Source organism: Xyrauchen texanus, chromosome 34, assembly GCF_025860055.1.
Source record: "Xyrauchen texanus isolate HMW12.3.18 chromosome 34, RBS_HiC_50CHRs, whole genome shotgun sequence".
Classification (NCBI taxonomy): domain Eukaryota; kingdom Metazoa; phylum Chordata; class Actinopteri; order Cypriniformes; family Catostomidae; genus Xyrauchen; species Xyrauchen texanus.
Genome location: NC_068309.1, coordinates 16927408 through 16946796, shown reverse-complemented (window position 1 = coordinate 16946796; position 19389 = coordinate 16927408). Strand labels below are relative to the sequence as shown.

Genomic DNA, 19389 nt, shown 5'->3' with positions numbered 1-19389 from the left:
ACTGAAAATAATAATAATAAAACTCAAACACAACTATTCATAATTAAGGCTTTGTTCAAAATTTTGAGAGAGTATAGATTTGTTTAGTACGGTAAACCAAACCATATCCTTACGCCCTTTATCATTTCTGTTTCTTAAAAAATATCAGTTTAATAAAATACTGGAAATTTAGCTATTTACCCGATTAATCGAAGAAATAATCGAAGATTAATCAGTTATCAAAATAATTGTTACTTGCTGCCCTAGATCTGTTTCTAACCCACATCTATCATATCACTCCTGAAGATATAGATTTAATCACTACAATCTTATGGATTACTTTTATGCTGCGTTTATGTGAATTTTGGAGCTTCTACATTTTGGTACCCATTCACTTGCATTGTATGACAATTGTAAAAACATGGATTTTTATTCACCTACCTGATTTTTATAAATCACATTCCTCACTACTCTTGAATATTTTGTTGTGACATTTTTGTTGGCAGTGTTTTGGTGTCTTATCAGTGATTGTTCACTTGTCAAGTCAGTGATTGTGAGTCAGTGTGTTCTCTGTGGCAGAATGGGACCTCACCTCTGGGGATCGCTAAGCGGCTAGGCTACATCTCTGTTATTGATGTGCTCAAACTGGTGACTGAAGAATCAGTATCTATGGTGAGAGTCGGTTGCATCTTATGAATTGAATCTGATCAGAATTTAAGATTGCATTCTTCAAGGCTTTCATCCAAAAGCAGGTTGATTTATTGCTTTTATGCTGTCATCTCTTATCTGTAGTAAATCTGGTCCTCTTTGATTCATGCAATATTTCTTCCCTATATAGAGCTGTTCAGTTTAAGACTTAAAACCCAAAAGCAAATTAGCATCTTCAAGCCATGGGTTCCCTTGCGCATTTCCAATGGGATTTTAGAAAAGCAGTTTTCCCAATTATGGATAAAATGGGGTTTGCATTACTTGAAGAGACTTTCACGTTTTGTTTTAAAACGTGAACGTTTCTGCAAGTAGTGCTAACTGCAGAAATTATTTTACTTGAAAATTCAAATAAGAATCCACCAGAAATTTCCAAGGGAACCCATGGCAAAATAGACTTACAGTGGACATAATGACTAAACAAGTTTATAGCCTTGTTCATATTCCTATCCTGTCCCTCAGATCACAACTGAGAAGCATCGCATGAGTTTCCCAGAGACGGTGGATGAAATACTGGATGTGTCAGAGGATGAAGGTGGGTATTTGCTGGCTCCAATTGGCCTCAGCCTGAAGGATAATACAGCGCTTAAAGGCATATTAAAGATCTGATTCTTACCTGCTCTGACACTCACAGTGGCATGAGGTTGGTGCTAGACTCTAAATTAAAAACATGGGCCAGAAAGCAAATGGCTGGTGGGTCATATCCCAAAAGTGCTATATGAGTTAAACTAGCAATTATAGTTAGCACAATACACCTTTTTGTGTTGGAGCAACATTCCTATCAACAAATCATAGCATTTGCCTTAATCCTAAGAAAGCAAAGATTGCTTGATAGGCAGTTTCATTCCAGGAAAATATCCTAAATTGATTCCTTGTCTCTAATCATTAGATGTTTTTGTTTCTTAAATTAACATCTATTTAGGAATGGAATCACTAACTCTAGTTTAGGTTTCACTCCCTCGGTCATGGAAAACCTGGTAATGAAATTAAATTTAAAATAGGGATTCCAGGCCTGGATAAGTAATGAAATGTATGGAAGCCCATTTCCGCCACGTACAAAAAACAAAAACAAACAAAACAAAAATAAAATTTTGCTGTGGTAAATAAAAATTATGAGATACTAAATTGCAATTATGAGATGCTAAATCATAATTATTAGATGCTAAATCATAATTGTTAGATGCTAAATCATAATTATGAGATACTAAATAATAATTTGAGATTACTTTTGATCTCATAATCATAACTTTTTATCTGGTAATTATCTCAACATTTTGACTTATTTCATAATTATGTATAATTATGTACCTAGTATCTCAAAATTATGACTTAGCATACCATCAGTTTGATTTATAATCTCATAAATATGACACTATTTATCTCAAATTATTGACTTTTTAATCTAATATTTATGACTTGGCATTTTATAATTATGATTTATTTTCTCATATTTATGACTTAGCATCTCATAATTTGGATTTAGTATCTCATAATTATGATTTAGCATCTCATCTCATCTCTTTTTTTGTGGCGGTAATAGGCTTCCATAGAGATGAGTTAAATCTTCAGAAGTCACGGACAAATCATGGACATTTCTATAGTGAATAATAATTTCTATCTGCTAATGCTTTGCGCTAAAATATAAAATTTGCTGGAAATTTCTCTTTGTAAGTGCAATCTCTATAAATATTTTTTTTAAATCCTTATCAAATAATCTTGACAACTGGAAAAATGATAGAAAGGTCATGTAAATTCTATGCTCAAAAAGTGTGGGATCTCTGTTGTGTAGACAAAAACATTTTGCAAGCCAACATGAGAACATTGCCAAAAGTCTGTTGGTTAAATGAAAGTTTATTGCTTAAATGTATTCATTAAAAAGATTAGTACCTGACATACAGATAGAAATCTTTATAAAATGTAATCATGAATGACTGGAAAGGTCGTGGAAATTATGTTTGGACCGAAAAAAGAATAAGCAAATATTTCATGATTTTCTAAAGCTATTGTAAATCTATGGTAGCATCACCAGCCTTGTTCCTTCTTCCTCCCTGCTGTAGGAGTTGCTCAGCTAACATTAGGTAGGAGCGTCTCCCTCTCTCTGGCTTGGTTGTCCAGTTTTCAGTGGTTTGTGAAATTGTGCCTGCATTTCAAGCACTTTCATCTTTGTCTGACTCTGGAGTCTCTCAAACTACTCCACCCTGTTTTTTAACCTGTCGATTTGTGTTACAATGGCGTCGGTTTCTCATCATCATGTGGTCATGTCATTCTTTTCCTTTATCAACAGTAACATGTGTCTGTGGATCCACCAATACCGAACTGCATTCGAAATGACTTCTCAATACGATGTTTGTTTAAATGAGGCTCTCTTTATCCAAACACTAGGAGTCACACTGGGAGTGCATTATATTACTAATTGACTAATGATGATTATTTGACATGGCATAGGGCTCCAAAATGAACTGACGCAGTGGCTGTTGTACACGTCTCTGAATACATGTGATAAAGCCCCTAAAATAACACCAAATAGATCTCTCCCATGCAGATTAAGTGTGATATTCTACTGGGCATGCCATGCGGTTTTATATAGTGTCTTGATTTCTTCATGTTTTCCATTGGCTCTGTGTTTATTACTTCATTGCTTGGACTTGGTGAAAGAGTAAAGGTTCTTCAGGGCTCAACACTAAGGACTTTTTTCCCAGTTTTACTTGACCTGCGAGTAGCTTTACTGGCCCCACCACAAAGAAAAGGTCATGTAGGTGCATTTTATGGAAGCCCTGAACTGCACTGTGAATATATATATTTTTTTAGGTGTCTTAGTGTCTTTTGAGCACATAATTAGTTTTTTCAATATGCCATTTTTTTCTCTGAAATAGCTTTTTCTTAAAAAATACAAAAAAATTTAATTTTAAAAATGTTTTTGAAGGCAACACATGAGGATAGTTCAAGTGTTCCTGAGCAACACTCAGGAGGCAACACATGAGAATATTTTAGCATATACATTACAATTAGCATATAGTACCAACATTGGCCATCAGGTGCCACTATCAGCACACATGAAATCTTGTGCTTACAAGGTGACAGAATTCAGAAAAATATTTTTTTAGAGAGAAAGAGAAAAAAATCTTCAGAGGAAAAAGCTTTTCAGAGAGATTTATTTTTTTCGTTGTAGGATTTAAGGCCTGTTCACACCAAATCCGTGATGATTTTGCGAGATTAACCTCTGACGGAAGGTCTGTTCACACTGAGTATTTAAAAATTTTTAACTAAAAACGATTTCACTCTTGTACATTAAGCAGCGCTGTTGCGGTGCTGTTGTTATACTAGTCTCCTATCCGCACCCTTCAACTGTTAGAGATTAATATAATAAATGCTGTTAAAGCATTTATTTTCCTTCATTAGGTTATTTCCATGATGTTGATGCATTTCGAGGACTATATTATTTGTTTCTTAGGTATTTTGCTGCAAGTAGGTCTATATTCCAGACTCACAAACTCAACTTCTCTTTTTATAATGCCTGGATAATATAACACAATTTACAGTGATAGAAATACATGTGGAATAATGTACATTGAGAATAACAGTATAGTATAAAATATAATGCATATATCTCGCTGCCCCCCCTTAAAAGGGCAACTCCTGGCACCCCAAAGACGGATGAGGAAGGTAGGGTGACACAGAATGTGAAGAAGGATCCAAGGAGGATGATCAAGTGGCCTGGGGGAGCGGCTTGAGGGCTGCGAATGGATCCGGGGGCCTGGGAGGCAGTCACGGAGCAGGGACTGGGTCAGGAGGCCTGGGAGGCAGCCACAGGGTAAGGACTGGGTCAGGAGTTGGGACCACTGGAGTAGGAGACTCTGGGGAAGTGGGTGGAGCAATGGAAGATTCTGAGGGCGGAGCTGTAAAAAGCCTGAGGGCGGGGATGTGGAGGGTGGAGCCATGGGATTCTCGAGGGGCGGAGCCATGGAAGACTCTGAGGGCTGAGCCTTGGGAGTCTTGTGGGGTGGAGCCAGAGAACTTGGTATCCGGAGAGTAGCCGATGGCTCGAAGGGCCAGGGTGGAGCTGGAGGTTCGGAGGACCAAGGTGGAGCTGGGGGATCTGAGGACAGAGGCGGAGCCGGTGGGGATGAGGACCAAGGTGAAGCCAAAGGCAGTCCCTGGTGAAGCCAAATGCTCGGAGTGACAAGGCGTAGCCGGAGGATCGGAGAACCAATGCGGAGCCAGGTGACAGACTGACCAAGGCAAAGCTGGAGGGACGAGGGTCCCTGGAAAAGCCGATTGGGTGAAGGACCATGGCGGAGCCAAAGGGACATAGAGCCGAGGTGGGACAGAGGGAACGAAGGGCCAAGGCTGAGTCCAGGGCTTAGAGGTTCTAGGCGGAGTCGGAGGGCTTGAGGTTCCCCTTGACCATGGTTTCACAGGGAGCGAAGGTCGAGCCGGTGACGTGGGAGGAGCCAGCTGACCAGAAGGATGAGGAGGAGGAAGTGCCCTAAGTGAAGCCAGTGGAGGAGGAAGGACCAGGGTACTGGACAGAACTAGTGTGTCCATGATGTTGGGTAGAGCCAGCAGAGGAGGAATACACTGTGTGGGCAAACGGGTGGGAATGGAATCTAGGACAATAAGCTCTGTGAAAGCAGACTCTGGGACAGATGGGGCTACAGGTACTGGCTCTGGGATGGTCGAGGCTACAGGCTCTATGACGGTCGAGGCTACAGGCTCTGGCCCTGGCTTGTTGACTGTGGCAGGCGTGGGCGCTGGCTCGTTGACTGTGGTGGCAGGCGCAGGTGCTGGTTGTGACCTGGGGTTGCCACCATAATTCACAGAGTACGGGACATCTGCCACCAAGACTTGGTGAGGGTCATGCTTGTGGGTCGGTAGAGGTGAGAGGAGATGTAGGGACAGTGTGGCTTGGACATATTCTAAAAAGGGAAGATTCTCCACTTGCGGAAGGGCTGTGGGATGATGTAGGGGTCCAAGACAGTGGTGGAAGAGATGCGTTGACAGAATTTGGTGTAATGGAGGAAGTTCTTGACTAAATAAATTCATAAGTGAACCGGTCAGTTCCATGACACTTGTCAGTTTGGTCGTATAGGAGAGGAGGATTAGACGGATTACTGGAGTCGAAGGAGGAGAGGAATCGTGGAGAGTCTGTATTCTTTGTTAAGTCAGTCTTTCTATAACTCTTCAAGGACTGACAAAGGAATGGGCAAAACTAGAGGATATTTATACAGAAGGAGCTAAATGAGGGAATGGAAGACAGGTGAGGATGATTAGGAACAGATGGTAGTGATGAGGACAGTGAACTATGGGAGATGTAGTCCGGGGGAAGATTTAAAAATAAGAGTCCTAGGAAGACATGAGGGGGAATGACTGCGACACTAAAACACCTGAAACAAAATTTTCACAGTGCTGTTTAGGGCTTCCTTAATATTTTGGCATACATTTACAGATTAGCTTGTAATTTTCAACCCATTCTTACTGATGCATCAAAGACTATCACAAGTCATTCTCGCAATTTCAGCAATACCTCATCTATGTCAGCCAGTTATATTATGTTACCTTTGAGACAAGTTTAATTAAGCAGAATTCACAACAACAATGTCCGATACGTTACAGAAAACCAAATGTTTATGTTAAAGGCTTAAAAACTCATGAACAAGATAAATAAATGCAAGATTTAGTGTCAACACAGCACTGGGCCGATTAGGTAAATTACAATTACTTCAACTGGCCCTAAACTCTCTCATACTGGTCCCAGGCCAGTGAACCATGCTTATTGTTGAGCCCTGTTTTTATATGTGCTTGACTGGACTGTGATCGCTGAAATAACTTCTTAGCTTTCCTTACATTCTCTTAATCCTCCTTTCTGCTTCCCTGAAAGCCTCCTCCTGTACACATCTGTATGTCTGACATATGCTGTGCTGTATGTAGGCGATGAACTTCTAGGGATGGATGGGGCTCGCTACTTGAAGCTGGATGACTTGAAAGACCAGGATGATGATTTTCTCTCCCCCAAGAAAACCCTGAGAGACTTTGAAAGTGGGATGGGCACAACGTAGGTCAAAGTCAAGAGCAAAGTGCAACATACTGTAGATGTCTGGTAATAATATACACATTTTCACCTGTTCTTAAAAGACAGATTACAACTGTCTCCTTCATTCTCTCCAGACCTTACTCGCCTGCAATTCCCAGAATACCATGCGTGTCTCCTGAAACTGTCATGCTAGACCAGGTATTGTTCTTTTTTTTGCTTCATTCAATTAAATTAAAACATATTCCTTGCTGATGCAGCTAAAACCGATGGTTTTGCATGGATTCTAGCTGTATAAAGCTTGTCATTAGCTAATCCAAAGATGTTTAGATGGTGATCAACTGGTGGGGCCAAGATCGACCTGCTAGACCATCTTGGTCAACTTGGTTAGATCTGGTAAACTGCCTTGGCTAAGCTGATGGGGAACTTGTTTAGCAGGTTAACCAATTTCCAGATCAAAGCACAGTTTAACCGGAACACAGAAACACTTAAAACTGATATGGCCTGTTTTTCACAGCAGGGTTGACTTGCTCTCTCTATCTCTTATTCTCTAACTCATACAGCTGTCACCCTATCTGTGTTTGTTTGTCTATGTGTGTGTGATCTGTGCTACTACTGTATGTCTGCAGCACACACCTGTCCCTTTGCCAAAGGATTATGACGAGGACTCTCTAATCCCCAGTAGTCCAGCCACAGAGACCTCAGACAACGTTAGCCCAGTGGCCAGCCCCATCCACACTGGGTCAGTGCACTCACTTCACATTTAGCCTAAACAAATTCCTCAGACATACACCAAAGTATTAGTCTGTAATAAAATCACTTCTCTTGCTAATGGCTTTGCACTTGTGTTATCTATGTATTTATCTGTTGATCATAAATGCTTATTTTGATACCTTTCTCCACTGTCATTCTTTTTAAGATTAGTTCCCTTCCGAGGGAACTCGCACTGCGTCGTTGAAAACGACTCTTTGGGGAACGCTCCTTGCGCCTCTGAATTATGAATGAAACTATTCCAATCTTGATTGGTGTTGCGTCATGACGTAACATGTGACGGCATAACCGGATGCATAAAAGTGACGCCGGTACACATACACATCAGCTTTCAGCTCTTCAGCAAAGCTCTATGTTGAAATTGTTTGTCTTATTTGGTGTTGTTTGTCTGATTTAAAAATATTATGGCCACCGAACAGTTCAAGAAGTGCGTGCACTCCTGCCCTCGTTTCATTACGGGTAGGGACACGCACGCTTTATGTGTGAACTGTTTGGGAGCACAGCACGCACTAGGCAGCTCTCGAGGGATCTGCCTGTGAAAGTTGTGAAGCACTACCCATGAGAGTGCTGCGCTCCGGTTGGCGTGCTTCGATGAGCACGGTCAGGCTCGCGTTCCCCACGGTTTTGGTCCGCGTCTGTTGAGGAAGCGCGGCGATTGAAATCGCGGGGTTCGCAGCGGATTTTGCAGATGAGAATGAGACTGCTGCGGCACGTTCTCATTCTTCGTTTGAGGATCCGAGCCTACTGTGAGTGGTGCAGAAGCCCGCGTCGCGGCTTCTTCTGCCCATGATCAGGTCCCCTTGCTTGAGCTCACTGCTTCGAGGAAGTGGATATGCTCAGCATCGATCGCGGACGACCGTGAGCCAAGCACGCCAGTTTTTGGCCAAGCTTATGAGGAGCTGATTGAGGTTGTGGCGTGCCGTGGCCAGACTGAATATCAGCTGGCCACAAAATGAGCAGGGAACGCAAGTTGAAAGCAATTAGGCGTGCGTTTCCTGCGGCACAGATCACAAACTCAGCGCGCGTTTGCCGTTTTCCCGATCTCCACAAAGATATCTAAAAGCGAGATCGTGGGGTAAACCGCATTCGTCCCGTATCTCCAGCCCCAGTGTTTGATTACAGATGATGTTTTGGGGGCACGGTATATGGGCTAAAACCCAGCGCTGCCTAGTAAGCCCTGCAGAGATACATCTGCTTTAATAAGTAGGGCTTACATGGCGCACACTGTCGGTGTTGGTTTCCGCCGTCTCTGGCGCTTGGGCCACATCAATTTCCAGCGAGCGCTAGCGAGCGTTACGTGTCAAAAAAACAAAAAAAAACAAGCATCAGTGGTGGTCACAGAAACCGTGATCGACTAAATCCTGCCGGTCTTTCGCTTCAGGAAGTCGAGAACAGTGCTTGAAAAACACCGAGACCAGCCTCGAGAGGCTGGTTCCTTAGTGGAAGCTTCGGGAAGAGGTCCTACCGAGGTGGTAGAACCTCGGAGGGCTGTCCCCGCTCCGGAGTCCTCAGGAAATCGGTGTCGGTTCCAGCCGTCTCTGGCGCCGGGCCACATCAATTTCCAGCGAGCGCACACCGTGCCGTTAGCGTCAAAAAATAAAAACACACATCAATTGTGGTCACAAGGACTGTATCGACTAAATCCTGCCGGTATCTCGCTTCAGGAAGTCGAGAACAGTGCTCGAAAAACACCGAGACCAGCCTCGAGAGGCTGGTTCCGTAGTAGATTTTGTAGAGGCATGGAATCATCTTCCCAACATATCTGCATGGGTCCTGCATATAATAAAATCAGGGTACAAACTGCAGTTCGGGCACCGCCCCCAAATTCTCTGGGGTGGTGCAGACTACAGTGGTTCGGAGCAGGCTCAGGTGATGGAACAAGAAGTGCAATCTCTGCTGCTGAAGGAGGCCATAGAATGTGTTCCTCATTCAGACAGGGAGTCCGGTCTTTACAGCCGGTACTTTATAGTTCAAAAAAAAAAAAAAAAAAAAAGGATGGGGGTTGAGGCCGATTTTAGATCTCAGAGTTTTGAACCGGCCTTTGAGGAGGTTCAGGTTCAAAATGCTTACCATTCCTGTCATCGTGAGTCAGATCAGATCCGAGGACTGGTTTGTCACGATAGATCTAAAAGCGCCTATTTTCATGTACCCATCCTTCCATGTCACAGGAGGTTCCTGAGGTTAAGCTTTGGTGAAGCTTACCAATATCGGGTTCTTCCGTTCGGCCTAGCACTCTCTCCCGCACATTCACCAAATGTATGGATGCAGCTCCTGCTCCTCTGAGACTTCAGGGCATCCGCATACTGAATTTTATCGATGACTGGCTCATTCTGGCCCAGTCTCGAGAAATGGAGGTTCGACATCGAGATGTAGATCCTTGGCCATATTCGAAGTTTGGGGTTGAGACTCAACACAAAAGAGTGTGTTACAACCATCCCAGTGCACAGCGTTTCTGGGTGTTGTGTGGGACTTCGATTACGATGCAGGCACGCATGTCTCCTGCACGTGTCGAGTCCGTTCTGGCGATGGTGTCGGGTTAAAACTAGGCCAGGCCATCACTGTAAAGCAGTTTCAAAGACTGCTGGGCCTCATGGCAGCGGCATCCAACTTGATACCTTTGGGCCTTCTACACATGAGGCCCCTCCAGTGGTGGCTGAAAGCCAAGGTGTTTTCCCCAAGGGGAATCCATTTCAGTATAATCAGAGTAGCAGCGCAGATGCCTTAGTTCTCTGCTAATATGGAAGAAACCTTGGTTCCTGTCCCTAGGGCCAGTGTTGGGAGCGTCATGTCACGGAAAACCGTTTCGACAGGCGCCTCCCTCACTGGCTGGAGCCTGATCATGGACGGCAGCTTTGCCAGGGGTCTGTGGCAGGACCATCATCATTCTTGGCACATAAACTGTCTAGAGATGTTGGCTGTGTTCAGGGCTCTGAGGAGCTTCCTTCCAGACATCAAAGGTTACCATGTCCTAGTGCGTTCGGACAATACATCAGTGGTAGCTTATCTGAACCGACAAGGAGGACTCAGATCAGCCCTCTGTGCAGACTGGCGCATCAGATAATTCTTTGGTCCCAAGGGAAAATACTGTCTATCAGAGCATGTATATTCCGGGGTTCAGAATCAGGGAGCAGACATCCTGTCGAGGCAGGGGCTGAGGCCGGGGAATGGAGACTTCATCCAGAGGTGGTGAAGTTGATATGGGACAAATTTGGACCATCAGAAGTGGATCTATTCGCGTCTCGAGAGGCGTCCCACTGTCCACTTTGGTTCTCCCTCTCACATCCAGCCCCACTGGGGTTGGGCGCCATGGTACAGGCTTGGCGAGGCTTGGCCTGTACGCATTTCCCCGATCGCTCTGCTCCAGGAGTCCTGGAAAGGGTCCGCCAAGAGGGCATCAGTCTACTTCTGGTTGCCCCCATGTGGCCGGCCAGTATGGTTCTCAGACATAATTTCACTCCTGATAGCTCCGCCATGGCAGATTCCTCTGAGGAGGGATCTGTTGTCTCAGGCGGGGGGCACAGTCTTCCACCCTGCGTCCAGAGCTGTGGAAACTGTGGGTCTGGCCCCTGAGGGGTTCAGTACCTAAATGCTGGTCTATCAGCGGGGGTGGTTGAAACCATACTTAGCTCTTGGGCTCCGTCTACTAGGAGATTATATGGCCTCAAGTGGAATGTGTTCTCCACTTGGTGTAGAGAACATGAATTAGATCCAGTTAACTGCCCGGTGGCTTCAGTTCTGGAGTTTCTTCAAGATCGTTTCTCTCTGGGTCTCTCCCTTCCACACTTAAGGTGTGCGTGGCTGCCATTTCAGTTCCATGCACCACTGAGTGATGGGCCTCTGGGGAGGCACCAGCTGGTCATTCGTTTTCTCCGTGGTACATGGAGGATGAGACCGACAACCAGGTCCAGGGTTCCTGCCTGGGACCTGGCGGTGGTTCTCGAAGGGTTATCCCTGGCCCCCTTGAACCCCTTCAGTCGGCTTAGCCCAAGGACCTGGCGTTCAAGATGGCTTTTCTCTTAGCTATTACCTCTCTAAAGAGGGTGGGTGATCTTCAAGCCCTGGCAGTGGCGCCAGCTTGCTTGGGTTTGCCCCTGGCGGAGTTAAAGCCATTTTACACCGAGACCTGGCTATGTGCCTAAGGTGCCGTCTAACACGGCACGGTCTCTGATCCTGCAGGCTTTTATCCTCCACCTCATGTGTCGGCAGAAGAAGAGAGGCTCCATTTGCTCTGCCCTGTCAGAGCTTTGAGTGTTTACCTCGAGAGGTCCTCTTCTTGGAGGAGGTCGGACCAACTGTTAGTGTGTTTTGGGTCACCTAAGAAGGGGCTCCCTGCCTCGAAACAAACCATTAGTAATTGGATTGTTCAGGCTATTATCTCGGCCTACAAGGTCGCAATTTGCCTTCACCTTTGGCCGTGAGGGCTCATTCAACTAGAGGCATGGCGTCCTCTAGGGCTCTCTTATCGGGAGTACCCCTCCAGGAGATCTGTGAGGCAGCCGGTTGGGCTACCCCGCACACTTTCATCAGGTTTTACAGTCTGCACCTCCCTAGTACGCCTGGCGCGCGTGTGCTCTCGTCCTAGCTGAGTGCCTGAGTTCAGTTTCACCCTAGGGCAGGCCTTTTTTTCGGTGCTTGGCCTAGTGGGCATTCGTTCCCCAAAGAGTGGTTTTCAACGGCGCAGTCGCGAGTTCCCTCGGAAGGAGCGTCTCGGGTTATGACTATAACCCTTGTTCCCTGAGAAGGAGCGAGACACTGCGTCGTCCTGCCACACCCCTCAAGGCCTGAGAGCGGCTTGCTTCATCGCTAGGCTAATGTGTATGTGTACCGGCGTCACTTTTATGCATCCGGTTATGCCGTCACGTTACGTCATGACGCAACACCAATCAAGATTGGAATAGTTTCATTCATAATTCAGAGGCGCACGCTAAGGAGCGTTCCCCAAAGAGTCGTTTTCAACGACGCAGTGTCTCGTTCCCTTCTCAGGGAACAAGGGTTATAGTCATAACCCGAGACGTTTTTAGTGTTATATTGGGGTTCACGTTATTCTGAATCATTTTAGAATGATCAGTTTACCATTGGTGCTGGTGTCAACAAAGTAAAAACAATATCAGTTGCTACAGTATATAACTGATATGGACTCCACAAGTTTGTACAAAACCTGAAAGCATAATTTGAGGATGTTCCAAAGCATGTTGTGCACTTCAATGGAAACAAGGAGATTTGACCTTTCATACAATGCAGCTAACATAGTCAATGTCACAAAGATGCTCACATTTGATTAGTGACCTAGAAATAGTATAGTACAGAATATACATAATATATATATATAAATAGTTTATGTACAGAAATTTGTTTATTTCCATGTTTAAATGAAAAAAAAGATTTTCAATTATTCTTCAGGTAATCCCACATTTTTGGACCCTTATGTAAACTAAATAAGCAGCGTTTGTCAAGACAATCTTTGATGTTGGCTTGTCTAAATGATCAAACTAGTTTCAAAAGTTTTAAGTTTGATGGTAATACAGATATTACAGTAAAACTACCAGCTAGCTAGATAGTCAGACAGACAGACAGATAGTCGTTTACATAGACAGATAAACTGTCAGATAAAGAGCAACTTAAAGCAGATCAAAGGACTTTTTGTTGGTTTGTTTACATTTAAATTGTTTGACAATTGGAGTTGAATTAACAAGCATTCCGTTGGCCCATTTGAACATTCCATTCCATCAAGTCTGAGTTTTTTCAGGTTTTTGATCATGCGCAGTGCGAAAACCATTAAAACTGATAAGTTACAGTAGAAAAAAGTTAGCATATTATTTCAGAACTGTCTGAAGGTCTAAACCAGAGCCTAATTAGCAGAGATGGGCCGGTTCTTTTAAAATGAATGGGAGAAATTGGAACGCCCATGGTCAATGGATGTAGAAAGGAAGTCTGGTCATTCAACTCAAGAATGCGCATGCTCATTAGCTATACAAGCTGGGAAAATTGTGTTTTTAGCATAATCTGATGTAAAGAAACACATTGTATGATACCAGTGTTCTCAGATTTTTCTACTGATTTGAAATATTTTCTTTGATTGTAATCTTGACCAGCTTTTTTGGAGATTTCGGTCTTCCCCATTCAAGTAGATAGAAGCTGCACTAGTATGCCGCTTGTTTACATAGAAATATAGCTGCCCGAAAGCATTTCAAAGATGGCTGCCAGTGGACTGACTTGCTAAAAAGACTTTGAGGCAGATCATAGGACTGTGGGATTTTTCCGATTTTTCTTTTATCATGCGTTGTGCAAAAACCATTAAAACTGATCAGGTACAGTAGAAAAAACACACACTGTTACATAACAGTCTGAAGGTCTATACAGAGTTTGGTGGATGTAGCTTCAAAGCTCAAAAAAAATTATCTTCATTTAGGGATTTAAAAAAAACCTAAACAAAATTTGTTGAGCCAACATACTAAAATTAAATTTGATCTGATTTGTTCACTGCTGGGTGTGGTTGTTTTTTTTTGGCAGGTTTCTGGTCAGCTTCATGGTGGATGCCAGAGGCGGGTCAATGCGTGGCAGCAGACATAATGGCCTCCGTGTGATCGTTCCACCACGTACCTGTACCGCCCCCACACGCATCACCTGTCGTCTTGTTAAACCACAGAAACTCACCACCCCACCCCCTCTGGTGGAGGGAGAGGGGCTTGCGTCTCGTATTATCTCACTGGGGCCTTCCAGTATGCAGTTCCTGGGGTGAGAGCCTGTGTGTGTGTGTGTGTGTGTGTGTGTGTGTGTGTGTGTGTGTGTGTGTGTGTGTGTGTGTGTGTGTGTGAGCATGTATTTATCACTTTGTGGGGACCAAATGTCCCCATAAGGATAGTAAAACCCAAAATTTTTGACCTTGTGGGGACATTTTGTCGGTCCCCATGAGGAAAACAGCTTATAAATCATACTAAATTATGTTTTTTGAAAATGTAAAAATGCAGAAAGTTTTTTGTGAGGGTTTGGTTTAGGGGTAGGGTTAGGTTTAGGGGATAGAATATAAAGTTTGTACAGTATAAAAACCATTATGTCTATGGAAAGTCCCCATAAAACATGGAAACACTACTGTGTGTGTGTGTGTGTGTGTGTGTGTGTTAGTGTTAGTCTGTATACACAGTGATGACCAAACCACATAAATGGAGTGTATTAATTTGTATTGTAGGTATCAGATCATGGCTAGTCCATTCACTATGTTATTCTCTACACTACCATGGAAAAGTTTATATAAAACTACTAATTCTTTATTATTACTATTTTACACTTACAGTATTACAATGATAGTAAGGGCATTCTCTCAACAAAATTTATATTGTATCCACCTGGGATGTTTTAAAAAGAATTGAAGTTCTCATGTATGATGAGCACTTGTTGGCTGCTTTTCCTTCACTACACGGATCTGATCCAAATTAGTTTGCGTTTTGTAAAGAAATAAATATGTTGGCAAAATTGAGAAACATAAATTATTTCATGTGTTGTCCAAACTTTTGAGGGATAGTGTATTTTATTTTGTTGTTTAGGCCAGTGATAGTGGAGATCCCTCACTTTGCGTCTCTAAGCCGGGGCGATCGGGAACTTGTAGTTCTGCGAAGTGAGAACGGCTCCGTCTGGAAAGAGCATCGTAATCGCTATGCTGATGAGGTGCTGGAGACCATCCTTAATGGCATGGATGAAGGTAGTTCACATGTTTCACAGAAAGGAAGTTCAAATTTGTAGGACACAGTGCATGTCACTGGTACAAGCAGATAAATTACAGATCACTTTATGTCAGAGTTTCTGTATGACTGACCTGAGGACCTTTGTGTCATCTGTGCCTTCCTCAGACCTTGAAAGTCAGGAGGAGCTGGAGAAGAAAAGAATCCGCCGGATCATTTCCACAGACTTCCCTCTCTACTTTGCTGTTGTTTCACGTGTCCAGCAGGAGAGTGATCTTATTGGCCCAGAGGGAGGTCAGCTGATGAGTAAGCTGGTGCCCCAGGTCCAGGCAATTTTCCCTGAGACGGCCGTCACCAAGAGGGTTCGACTTGGTCTGCAGGTGAGATGGAGGGATCAGGATTTGAAGAGAGAATGACAGTGAGGCAACATCATCCCATTTCTGTTGTAACATTTCACACTAAATGAATTACAATACATGTAAATGGATAATAACTATGTTACACAGTTCTAGTAATAAAGTAATATTATTGAAAAATATGTATATATAAACCTGAATTACAAATCAGTGTTAGACATTATACTTATTTTGCTGTCATTTTTTCAATTTATAAAAAAAATATATTCTTAAAACTCTTTTAGTTGTTCTTTATGCAGGGAGAGCTGAATAAATGGTCATAATTCAACACTGCTTTTCTTCTTCACCCAGGCCCAACCAATCCCAGATCAGCTGCTGACTCGGCAATTAGGAAACCAGGCCACATTCAGCCCTGTTGTGACAGTAGAGCCTCGTCGACGAAAATTCCACAGGCCAATTGGGCTCCGTATCCCTTTACCGCCATCCTGGAGGGAGAGTTCGCGCGATGCTGGTGAGGGAGACACCACAAGCCTGCGCCTCCTCTGCAGTGTTATTGGTATGGTCTAATTCTGATCTATTGCAAAGCAAATGATGTCTGAAAGTTATGTTTTTTTTTGAGAAAGGAAGCCTATCTTGAACGCCAGTCTTTTTCAGCCTGATTTGATGTAGCTGCTCTGCCAAATTGCTTGGAAAAGGCTGAAACAGACTGGTGTCCTGCCTGGAGATAGACACAGGGATAAAGATAGACTCAGCAAGTTGATTCCAGATGGTGTTACTTAAAAAAAAGAAAAAAGGATTTTATAAAAAGCTGTAAACCTCCTGCAGGTGGCACCGCTCCCGCTCAGTGGGAAGACATCACTGGCACTACCAAACTCATGTATTCCCACAACTGTGCCAACTTCACCACCAATGTGTCTGCAAGGTGAGCTACAAAGGCACAAACAAATACACCCAGGGGCATTCTCTAAACATTTGCGGCACTTTTGCTTGTGGTATTTCAGCACAAAAACCTGTTTCTTATTCACTAACCAGCCACAATACATTGTAACCAGGCACTAAATAGTGCTGCATCGTGAGTATTTGCATTGAATTTGTGTTAATTTTCCAGTGTTTTTGCATTATGTGAGCACTCCAAATGACCATCTCATTGACCCATGCCACAGACCACATTTAGAGCGTGTAAAAATTAACAACTTCTGAAGTGCTGTGATGCGCACTCCATCTGCTGAGGTTCGCGCCAAACTCCCATGAAAATATAAGAGAAAGCCCTCCAGTTTCACTTTAATTTACCGGTTGCAAAATGGCAAACGTTTTTGGTCATTGCTGGTTCATACACACAGAGTTAATGACACGGAGTGACAAAGAGGTGGAGACACCTGCTTACTCTGTTTCTGGGGAGATGATAGAATAGACCATTTCAAAGGCTATTTGTCAGTTCAAGGAATTTAATTATTTGTCCTTTGAACATTTCTGGTTAGCTGTCAAACTCATTCAAAACAATAGCTTCTTTCCTAGTGACTTTAATGCGATTAACTTTAATAACATAGTAACATAAATATAAATATGTAACATAAATATCTTGTTTGTTCTGTTTTAACTAGACTCTAAATCTAAAAGTATCCGCTAGTCATATTATTTTGACAGTTCTGGATTATAAAAATGCCGCTACCGGAAATGCTTCGGGGCTAGACATCCGCAATAGGGTTCTAGTTCCTTTGTTGTTGTTTACATCCTTGAAATGATCTATAAAGAAATTTATTTTCAAATACACACAGAATCTAAAAAGGTCTTCCTTCATGCGAAATAAGAGCTTGTGGGTTTAATCGGAGACCTATTATGCCCCTTTTTACAAGATGTAATATAAATCCCAGGATTTTACATAGCAACTGGCCCAAAAGTTGAACAGGGGGGTGGGTGGGGTGTGTGTTTGCTGTCCTTTTCTGCGGCATTTTGTGGTCCGTTCTGCATAACGCGGTGGCTCATTTTAGCTTATCGTGGCCCATTCGGCACGTTTTGCAGCCGACCCTCCGGCCCGCTCGGTTCTCCCGGTGGCCAGTCCGACCCTGATTGGCCCCAAAGTGTGTCGGCCAACTGGGAAAATGCCCGGTATGCCAGATTACCAGTCCAGCTTATACACTGCGTCTTCAGTAGGACATGAAGACTCTTTTACAGCCAACAACAGAACACTTACGTATGATGCTTACTGAGACATTATTATTCTCACTGTATCTGCTACAGCACATAAAAAAATGTCGAACTGTGACGTGACATCACTTTAGAGCAGAAATGAAAACTGTTCATTTTGACACACTGTTTTTGATTAATAGAAATATAAGAAAGAGGAGTGGGTGGACATTGTAGGGTGGTTGTGTACACACCCTGCCGACTCACATTTATGTACATACACAGTGTGAATATGAATCTTGCATAATAGGTCCCATTTAAAGCTGAAGTATGTAATTTCTGCGACACTAGCACCACCAAATGGAATTGCAAAAATAAACTTTGTTTTCAGAACAGCTTTCTGAATACAAACCCCTTCTGCCATTGATCGACGAAAGAGATAGTCCTGTCCCCACCTCACACCATTGGTTGAGTAAAGTTGTTGGGGTGGGTCTAAGTGTGTCACTCAAAACATACAGAGCAATTTTCATTGCAGTGCAACAGAACACAGTGTTCTATGTTTAGTTAACACAGAAAAAGTTACATACTTCAGCTTCAAAATAATGTGTGAAAGTGAAGAATTTAGGACAGAAATATTTTACTATATCACACAGGCAAGAGTGCGATATGGCCCTACATCAGCACTGCTGTGATTCGGCCGTAGGTAATCACAGCAGTGCTGATTTAGGGGCATATAGCATGATTTCAAGTGTGATATTGCTTATATACAACAGTTCAATGAACAAGTAAATTTTTTAAATACTCACGCATTGAGTATGGTCATAAAAACGCATTTGTGCATGGAACTACATTCTTTTGCAACGGATCAGAATCTGCCATTGCTGGTTCAAAAGAAATGATGTGTCCAAGCCTCCATTAATAATTAAAAAATGTCACATCAGAAATAGTATCTTGTGCTGTTAATAATTACAAGTTATTGGATAAACAAGGATGGATGTGTGTGTGTGAGTGTGTGTGTGTAGAGAGAGAGAGAGAGAGAGAGAGAGAGAGAGAGAGAGAGAGAGAGAGATGGAGCGTGTGCAATCACCTGTGGCTGGACCCAGGCAGAGATGCTGTCAGCTTTCTGAAGATCAGCTTTCTCAGTGGAAAAATAATGTCCAAGCGGGGGTATTTCTCCCTATTTTGTGGTAGCCGGTGCACAAGAGTCAATCACTTTAGAAACTGCAATGTCCAATGTCCATTTTAAACAGCCCCCAATGTGTAATTAATCAGTCTATCGTGTCTCTCAGCTGTGATGAGCCGTAATGCTGAAGTTGCACACAAAAATTATCTTTTGCCACAACCTGCTGCCTAACTTATGTAATGTAAAAAAAAAGTCAAACAGTAGCTCTTAACAGATCTGCACTGCTCTTACACTTTAGTTTAGTTTAGGCACGAACACAAGCGGAGTGATACACACAGTGAAGCATCAGAGTGCTGAAGGTCTCAGACCACGTAAATATCATGGAAAGTCTCTCGTCCAAACAGATTCGAGGACCAGAACTAACTGTTGTATATAATATTTGTATGACAATTAATCATCATAATCGTGAAAGTCATAAAACAGACAATTAACTATAATCTCAATTATTTGTTTGAGAATTAATTGTGACAGCCCTAGCGCTATCAGTGGCCGCAGTTCAGTGGGTGCACAGTTTGTGAATTCCCCCTCATGATCATGATAGCAGTCATGTCTGTTGCAGTACATATA

At 43.1% G+C, this 19389-nt stretch overlaps 1 protein-coding gene across 1 annotated transcript in view; it reads left to right on the top strand.

The window, feature by feature from the left end:
• ank1b (ankyrin 1, erythrocytic b) overlaps nt 1-19389 on the top strand; it is a 157275-nt gene that overhangs the window by 95335 nt on the left and 42551 nt on the right. Inside the window, exons 21-31 of the mRNA XM_052103869.1 lie at nt 559-651; nt 1147-1219; nt 2742-2762; nt 6613-6736; nt 6850-6913; nt 7342-7454; nt 13994-14218; nt 15025-15179; nt 15328-15539; nt 15867-16071; nt 16341-16437. Coding sequence (XP_051959829.1) covers nt 559-651; nt 1147-1219; nt 2742-2762; nt 6613-6736; nt 6850-6913; nt 7342-7454; nt 13994-14218; nt 15025-15179; nt 15328-15539; nt 15867-16071; nt 16341-16437 — 1382 coding nt within the window. The remainder of the gene's footprint in view (nt 1-558; nt 652-1146; nt 1220-2741; nt 2763-6612; nt 6737-6849; nt 6914-7341; nt 7455-13993; nt 14219-15024; nt 15180-15327; nt 15540-15866; nt 16072-16340; nt 16438-19389) is intronic.